At 44.1% G+C, this 9652-nt stretch overlaps 1 protein-coding gene across 1 annotated transcript; it reads left to right on the top strand.

Annotated features, from left to right (window-relative positions):
- The first annotated feature begins 7954 nt into the window (after window positions 1-7954).
- On the top strand, window positions 7955-9331 carry LOC100783923 (uncharacterized). Its single transcript, XM_006596651.1, has one exon. It carries the CDS (start codon window positions 7955-7957, stop codon window positions 9329-9331), a length of 1377 nt encoding a protein of 458 aa, XP_006596714.1.
- The last annotated feature ends 321 nt before the right edge of the window (window positions 9332-9652 follow it).

Genomic DNA, 9652 nt, shown 5'->3' with positions numbered 1-9652 from the left:
TTGGCTTCCTCACTTGTCACACATCTCTTGAGGAGATTATCTGCACCTACCTTGAACAAGTGTGGATCATCCCATATATAAAATCATGCATCATGGAAAAATTTCTTCCGCTGCTGCCAAGTGAGGTCTTTGGGAATGATCCCAGCTGCCTTAAAATTTGCCATGCCAGCAAACCATGGTCTCTCTACAATCAAAAACAAAAATTCATCAGGAAATTCATCTTTTATTTCAGCCTCTTTTAAAGTGGCATCCTCATTGACTAATCTGGATAGGTGGTCTGCTACCAAATTTTCAGATCCCTTCTTGTCCTCGATGACTAAATCAAATTCTTGAAGTAACAATATCCATCTGATAAGTTGTGGTTTGGAATCAGCTTTGCACAACAAATATTTAATTGCTGCATGATCAATATAAATTAGTATCTTTGACCCAACCAAATAAGATCTGAATTTCTCAAGTGCATAAACAATTGCCATCAATTCTTTCTCAGTGGTGGCATAATTGATCTAAGCATCATTCAAAACTTTGTTGGCATAGTAGATGGTATGAAAAATTCTGCCCTTTCGCTGTCCCAGCACTGCACCTACTGCATAATCACTTGCATCACACATTAATTCAAACTTTTATTCCCAGTCTGGTGCTGTGATCACAAGAGCAGAGACCAACTTGGCTTTAAGGGTATTAAAGGCTTCTAAACATTCATCATTAAACACAAACACAACATCCTTGTTCAGAAGATTACTCAGTGGTTTAGCAATTTTGGAAAAGTCTTTAATGAATCGCCGATAGAATCCAACATGACCCAAGAAACTTTGTATGCCTTTAACATTAACTGGAGGTGGAAGTTTATCAATAACATCAATCTTTGCTTTATCCACCTCAATTCCTCTTCTAGAAATCTTGTGTCCCAGCACGATACCTTCTTGAACCATAAAGTGACATTTTTCCCAGTTGAGCACCAAATTAGATTCTTCACAGCGTTGTAACACTTTCTCTAAATTTGCTAGGCAATTTTCAAAAGATGCACCAAAGACAGAGAAATCATCCATAAAAACTTTAATACATTTCTCTACCATGTCATCAAAAATTGCCATTATACATCTCTGGAAAGTAGCTGGGGCACTACATAAACCGAACAACATGTAGCAATAAGAAAATACACCAAAAGGACATGTGAAAGCTGTATTTTCTTGGTCCTGAGGATCCACTACAATTTGATTGTATCCCGAGTATCCATCTAAGAAATAGTAGAAAGATTGCCCTGCAAGTCTCTCAAGCATTTGATCCATGAAGGGGAGTGGGTAATGGTCTTTCCTGGCGGCTTCATTTAGCTTCCTGTAATCAATACACATCCTCCACCTAGTAACTATTCTTGTAGGAATTAGCTCATCTCTATCATTCTTTATCACTGTCATACCTCCCTTTTTCGGAACAACTTGAACAGGACTAACCCATGAACTGTCCAAGATTGGGTAAATGAGCCCTGCCTCTAGCAACTTGAGCACTTCCTTTCTTACTTCTTCTTTCATTATTGGATTCAGCCTTCTTTGAGGTTGTCTCACTGGCTTGTAATCAGCTTCCATATTAATTTTGTGCATACAATATGAGGGATTGATTCCTTTTAAATCAGAGATGTGCCAACCAATAGCGGTTTTGCGACTTTTCAGAATCTGCACCAGTTGATCCTCTTCTTTCTTCTGCATGGAGCTGCTAATTATAACAGGTTTGGTCTCATTGTCCTCCAAGAATACATACTTTAGATGCGCTGGAGGGTCTTTAATTCTACTTTGGGCTTTTCTTTTGGTCAATTGTTTTCCAATTCTTCAAACATCACATGACCAATAGATTCATCGTCTAGATCCCCCAGCTCTTCAATACAAGCTAACATTCTTCCTCCATCTTCATTGACTAGGCATTCTGTCACATATTCAAATTCTTTCTCCCCAGGCGTCTGTAATACCATGGCTGAGGCTGTTAATTCCATCTCCTGCTCCGATATTTCTGCTTCAAACCAATCCTCACCGTTAACTGGGTGTTTTATTTCTTCAATTAAGTCAAAGGAGATCTTTTGATCCTCTACATTCAGTTCCAATTTACCTTTACCCATGTCTAAAACACAACTGGCAAATGAAAGACAGGGTTGTCCCAGAATGAGTGAACCCTCATGGTCTTCATGCCTTTCTTCTTTAATAGTCAGTTGATGAGAACATGTGTTAACTTGGAAATTATCTTCTTGTTGAGCACGCGTTTGTAAGCACTGTTTCCACTGTTGCACTTTCTCCTCATCTTCTTCTAAATCATGCTCATTCACAAGGCTCTCCTCTTGAGAGTCAACCTCTACAATATTTTCTTCTCTTCTGCTCATAGCTTGGATCACTTCTTCTACCAGCTTACCAACCTGAATTTATGCACTTTTAAATGCCCGTTGAATAGATCCAATTGTATCCTTGAATTGCATTAACAAAATGTCCACATTGAAACTCCTTTCTGCTTCATTTTGATAGTAGAATTGTGACTCTGGTTCCCCTTGATAATCTTCTAAAAAAACTTTGGCACATTGAATCTCCTGCTTTTGTATTGCATTATGATTAGCCGTAGAGCTAGCATGATATGCCATGAATTCTGCAAACACACTATCAAGATCGGGGGCTCTTTCCTCTTCATACTGATTATAGGGAGTTAACTCCTGTCTCCACCCAGAGTTATTTGTGGAGTACATATAACAATTATCCTAGTAATGCTCCCTTCGATAAAAATCACAAGTTATTGGTGGAATATAAATAATAATCTCCATGATGTTGAATAAAAGGATTGAGCTTATTCTTCCAGATGAGCTAAATTACCTGCAGGAGATCTATGCATACAAAATACTGACAACAATAGCAGTTATCCAATTCAAGAAGAAAACAAATATGAATCAAAAGCAAATATTCATAAATAATCAAAGAATAATAAATAGACACTTAAAGAACTGAACTAAACTTTCAAAATAGAAAGAAGTTCCCCGGCAATGGCGCCAAAAAGCTTGTTCGATGGCCAGCAAGTGCACCGGATCACGCAAGTAGTATAAAATGGTAAGAACCGAGTATCGAACTCTTGGGGAACTTGTTTTACTTGGTAAAGCTGCGGTTCAGTAAATAAGTGCCTTTGGATGAAAATTTGGTGTGTGGTATGGACAGGCATGTAAACTAAACTATTCAACAGTAAATCACATGAGTAGTGATGTGTCAAGATAGATAAAGAACGTGTTGGTCTTCCTACTAGATGACTGATGTTATTAAAGATGTTCTCTACCTAACAATGTTTTTGTGTTCTATGATGTCTCCTAGACTGCTAAACCCCGATGTCTCGTGCATGTTTAGCCTAATCCTAGCCAAGCATCATCCTCAAAAACCTCACAATCACTCAAAATCTCGTCCAATGCTATGCAAGATAGCTTCCTCTTCAAGCTCAGTTCTCTCCTGGTCTCTCCACAGCCAGAAACTCTAAAAAAACTCAACAACCCCTTCAATTTCGAGATTCGGCTTTAAATAGGCAGTGTTGTTGAGAGGCGCGCACTTAGTGGGAGATAGGCTCGCTTAGCGCGTGTAAGTGACTTCTGGCTTAGCGCCAGTCCTGCTCGCTCATCCTGGAGGTTCAAGCGATGTGCTTAGCTAATTGATTCTCACTGAGCGCATCATGACAACTCACCTGCTTCTAGGATCTTCTACGCGCTTAGCCATGAATTGCTGCACTTAACGGATGGCTCGCTGAGCCAAAGAATTGGCTTAGTGAGCGGCTCAAAATCAGCACTTCCACCAAACTTGCCTAATCAGCCTGAAATTGAAAAGGAATGATCATTAAATACACAAAATGAGGATACTTAGTACTTATTACCTATATTTAACAAAAAGTAATTACAACACTACAAAATGACCATAAATGGGAGGAGTTATATACAAGTTACACAAGTTTCTTACACAAAAGTTAGTCGTATTATCCGACTAACATGGATGGGCTAGTGGATCTAGCAGTGATCAATGCTTTTCTTGCTTATCACCACAGCAAGGAAAGTCCGGTCGTTGCTATTTTGGCTGATGCCTATGACTCATTTGATTGAAGATGCTAGAAGAGCAACGCAAGGATTGTCTGTTGCACACCCGCTCTTTATCTATGGCTGGTCTCTCACATTTTTCGTCAAGAAAGTAGACCCGTCTGTCCCCTACAAGGTCACCGCATGTGCACCGAGAAAGGGAAAGCAAATTGGGAGAAGCTCTTGGCTGGTATGGTAGGGGCGTTTGTTATTTGGTTCTCCTGATGGAAGGAAGGAAGGGCGGAGTTGTCTTCATGTGAAGGGATCCCAAATGTCCCCTTGATGGGGACAAGGGGTTGTTTTAATTATAATCCCGTACTTGCCATAAGACAACTAAGCTATCCTATGAGAGGGGCACCATCAGAAGAGAGTATCACGCCTTTCATCGCACGAGGCTTCAGTGACCCCAATGCAAAAATGCTTCAAAGAGTCCGAAAAGCATGGAATGCGGTACAAAGAAAGGATAAGGAGCTTAGAGGGAGCAACAATAATGTTATTGGTGGGTATCATCAATGGTTGAAGGCTCGGATGCAAGGGATAACTTGGCTCCCGAAGCTAAAAAGTCCAAGTGGGGAAGAGACTGAAGTCCCTGAGGAGAGTGAAGAAGTGCAAGCCTTGAAAGAGAAACTTGAAAGAACACAAGTGGTCAAGGAAAAGTTCAAGGTGACAACCATTAGGGTCAGAAAAGAGTGTGACGAGCTGAGGAACGTCAATGTGGCCACAGCCAAAGCATTAAAATGAGAAATGAAGAGGGTCCAAAAAGAAGAATGGGGCTGAAACAAGTTCCGAGGAGCTTTATGGGGTAGCAACAACGAACTCAAGCTTCGGAGGGCCGAAATAGATGAGTCGAGGGTTGAAGGTATGATATTAGAGGACAAGTTGAAGGCTTGTCAAAGGTTGAAAAGGAGCTTGACCAAACAGTTGGGTAAGACGGAAGAGAACATGTGGGCTATCATTGACCAGTTAAAGAGAAGCTAAGTCTAGCTGCTAGCCATGAGCAAAGGCTAGAGGACGAGCATGCAAAAGTATCGGTCCTCCAAGCGGAAAGGGAAGCAAGGGAGAGAGTGATAGATTCATTACACAGAGAAGCTATGATGTGGATGGATAGGTTCGCTTTCACTTTGAATGGAAGACAAGAGCTTCCGAGACTGTTAGCCAAAGCCAAGACGATGGCGAATGTGTACTTAGCTCCTGAGGAAGTTCATGGACTTTTCGATTATTGTCAGTATATGATCGAGTTGATGTCCCACATAATTAGGAACCGTTAAGGCGTTTGTACTTAGGTTTTGACTTTGACAAGATAGACAATTTTGTCTCTTAATGAAAATGAGATTTGATTCAACTCTATGTCTCTGCTAAATTTTTTGCATGGGTCCAATACTTCGGCAACTTATCATTGTCATGCATTCATGTTTAGTTCATTGTCACATTACTCATTGCATTTTGTTCTTTTAGCAGTTATAGTCAAGTAAACACCATAACCAAAAAAGACAAACATGCTTTATGGCACCCCTATCGAACCCGTTCCAAAACTAGAGTCATGGTTGAGATAAAAGAAGTGCAAAAGCAAATGAAGGCCGATATGGGGGCCATGAAGGATCAAATGACCTCCATGATGGAGGCCATGTTAAGCATGAAGTGGATGATGGAGAGCAATGCAGCCACAGTTGCTGTCACCAGCATTGCCGCTAAGGTGGATCCGACCCACCATCCGCTATAAACCAAGCAAACCAATCAATCCCGAACTTGGTAGGTCAGGGAAGGGAGGTGTTAGGCAACACGAGCGGTCCACACATGGGGCATAATAGGAATGTTTTCCCATATGGCCTACCCCCCAACTATACACCACCCAACGCCATGCACATGCTCAATGAGAATGCTAATCACGTCGTTCCCGTTCCCTTTGAAGGCCAGCAACCCCAGTTGGAGCATACACCTTTCGCTCAGCCTGTGGGGGACGCCCGTGAAGAGCCTTGGGATCATGCTCAGGGTGACTTTGAACCATACCCTATGTTCACCATCGAGGGTCCGATGTGTAGTGGTATGCCTTAACCCAATGTCGCGGGGGGCCCTCAACAGCGCCCGTTGCGACCTCTACACTTCGGTGGGGAGGCTGCCTCCGGCCGCGGAAGGAAGGGAGAAATTGGATCTCATCAAGGAGAAGCTAAGGGCCATCGAAGGGATTGGTGATTACCCATTCGCTGACATGGCGGAGTTGTGTTTAGTGCATGACGTCGTCATCCCCCCAAAGTTCAAGGTGCCAGATTTCGATAGGTACAAAGGGACTACTTGCCCTAAGCACCACCTGAAAATGTACTATCGAAAGATGGAGGCATACTCCAGAGATGAGAAGCTCTTAATTCATTTCTTCCAAGAAAGCTTGGCCGGGGCGACGATCACCTAGTATACAAATTTGGAAGCTTCCCGCATCCGCTCTTGGAAGGACTTGATAGCTGCCTTCATCAGGCAGTATCAGTATAACATCGACATAGCTCTTGACAGAACCCAATTGCAAAATATGAGCAAGAGGGAGCATGAGTCCTTTAAAGAGTATGCCCAAAGGTGGAGGGACCTAGAAACCCAAGTGGTACCCCCCATGATGGAAAGAGAAATGATAACTATGATAGTGGACACGCTGCCAATGTTCTACTATGAGAAGATGGTGGGTTACATGCCCTCTAGCTTTGCAGATTTGGTATTTGCGGGTGAGAGGATCGGGGTAGGCTTGAGAAGGGGAAAGTTCGATTATGCCGCTCCTGCTAGCATGAGCAATAGAATATTCGGAGCAAGTGGGGTCAAGAAGAAGGAAGGAGATACCCACGCTGTGACTTCATCTCCTACTTGGCCTAAATCCCAACAAACCCCTCACAACACTTACCAATATTCCCCACACCAACCAAGCTTTTTGGCCCATGCTGGAAACCCTTCCATTCCAGCACTCATCCAGCAAAGAGTCTCGCTCAACCACAAAGGCCTCCCACTCAAAACTCGGCTCCCGCACAATCTCGCCTCGCTGGCAACTCCAATCCCAGCATAAGTGCCAATCCAGGAAGGAATTTACCAGTAAAGAAGCTTGTGGAATTTACCCCGATCCCGATGTCATATGCTGACTTGCTACCATCCTTGATGACCAACCAAATGGCGGTGGTGAACCCCAGGAAGATCTACCAATCTCCTTTCCCTTGGTGGTACAACCCCAATGCAACCTGTGCTTATCATGGAGGTGTCCCGGGGCATTCAATAGAACAATGTGTGGCTTTCAAACACAAGGTCCAAAGTTTGATTAACATAGGGTGGCTGACATTTCAAGAGGATAGCCCAAATGTAAGGACAAATCCTCTTGCCAGTCATGGGGGATCGGAGGTTAATGCGATGGAGGAATGTGGACCTCCGAGGCCAAAGCGGATGGAAGATGTGTTAACCTCTAGGAGGTTCATATTGGAGGCACTGCGCGAAGCAGGCATGATTTGCCTTGACGGGGGCAAGGGAGATGCTTGTTTGATACATCCGGGAGTGTCACACGATGTAGAGGCATGCTCAATGGCGGAGGACCTGCTACAGGGGTTGATGGACAAAGGCCTGATTGAGGTTTATGGCGCGAGAAAAGAGGGAGGAGATGTGTGCATGCAATCAGCTGATAAGAGCCTGAGCAAACCCAAGCCATTGGTGATCCACTTCACCAGGGATGTTGCCACGCACAAGCCCTAAGGCTTCCAGCCTATCCCAGTTAAGAAACCTGCACCATTCCCCTACAAAAGTGACAAGGCGGTGCCATGGAGGTACGCCACACAAGGGCCCAATGGAAGGAAGGATACGTTTGTCGTACATGCTAAAGATGATCTATCCTCCGCCAAGGTCACTAACATGTTTGGCACGAGCGGCATGACCCGTATCAGGCGGATCATTGTGGCACCCAAGCCACCGATGCGGCACAAGAACCCGAAGGGAAAGGCGAAGGCGGGCGTGGAAGAGAGCTTCAAGGCGAGCCCGATTCTAGATGAAGAAGTCCCAGCCAGAAGGTTTGCCAAGGAAGAAGACGACTTTAACAAAAAAAGGATATCTAGTGAAGAAGCAATCGAGTTCCTACGAATCATCCAGCAAAGCGAGTTCAAGGTAATTGAACAACTCAATAAAACCCCAGCTAGGATCTCCCTGTTGGGACTACTCATGAACTCTGAGCCTCATCGGGCGCTATTGGTCAAGATTCTAAATGAAACCCACGTAGCCCAAGACATATCTGTGGAAGGTTTCAGGGGCATAATCAACAATATCACGGCCAATAATTACCTCACGTTCGCCGATGAAGAGATACCCGTGGAGGGCCGGGAGCACAACAGAGCCTTGCATGTATCTGTCAAATGTTTGGACCACATTGTGGCCAAAGTGCTTATTGACAACAGCTCTTCACTTAATGTCATGCCCAATGCCACTTTGGGCAAGTTACCTTTTAATGCATCACACCTAAGGCCAAGCTCCATGGTGGTGCGGGCTTTCGATGGCAGCCGCCGGGACGTAAGAGGGGAGATCGATCTCCCGATTCAAATTGGACGCCACATATGCCAAATTACTTTCCAAGTGATGGACATAAACCCTACCTATAGCTGCTTACTAGGCCGACCATGGATTCATTTAGTGGGGGTGATCCCTTCAACGCTACACCAAAAGCTGAAATTTGTGGTGGAAGGGCAGTTAATCATAGTCTTGGGAGAAGAAGACATTCTTGTGAGTTGTCCTTCTTCTACGTCTTATGTGGAAGCCATGAAGGAGTCCTTGAAAACATCCTTTCAAGCATTGGATGTGGTAAGCAATGCTTACGTTGAGTCTCCCCTAGTACAACCGCGCTCATCTGGGGCAGCATTGATGGTGGCTCAGGTGATGTTAGGACATAGATACGAGCCCGGAATGGGTTTAGGGAAGAACAAGGATTGCGTGGCAAGTTTGGTAGAGTTCACAGGGAACCATGGAAGGTTCAGACTGGGATATGAGCCAACAGGCGCTGACGTGAGGAGGAGTGCCCTAGAAAGGAGGGGAAGAAGCATGGGCCAGCCGCAAGGGTTGCAAGTGAAAGGGGTTCCCTTGTGTCACATCAACGAAAGCTTTGTTAGCGCGGGTTGGATGTGCGAAGGACAAGTCACCATGATACATGAAGAAACCCCTCAAGAGCAACCAAATCGGGTGCAACCGTGCCCTCCGGAGTTCGAATTGGGGAACTGGCGAATAGTCAAACAACCCGGAATTTCCGTGGTGAGCTTAATGTAATTCGTTAGTCCTAACCCTATTGCTGGGCCTAGGCTTTAGAGTTTTTTCTCCCTATTTGGGCATGTCTTTGTTATCACAAAATTATAAATATATAATCCTTCTTCATTTGTTCTTGCACTTCCATCTTTCTTTTCATTCGTCGGCATATTTATTTTTGTTGCGATTAAATGGTACGGATCCAACAATGAATCTTGTGTAGGTAATGATACCGAGGACCCAGATGTTGATTTGGAGCAACTGAGGAAGGGGAAGATGAGGATTGGGGCCTTCCTCTAGAGCTAAAGTGAATGGTCGAATAGGAAGACAGGGTAGTAAAGCCAC

Source organism: Glycine max, chromosome 14 (assembly GCF_000004515.6).
Source record: "Glycine max cultivar Williams 82 chromosome 14, Glycine_max_v4.0, whole genome shotgun sequence".
In the NCBI taxonomy this organism is placed as follows: domain Eukaryota; kingdom Viridiplantae; phylum Streptophyta; class Magnoliopsida; order Fabales; family Fabaceae; genus Glycine; species Glycine max.
This window is presented reverse-complemented; position numbering and strand designations above follow the sequence as displayed.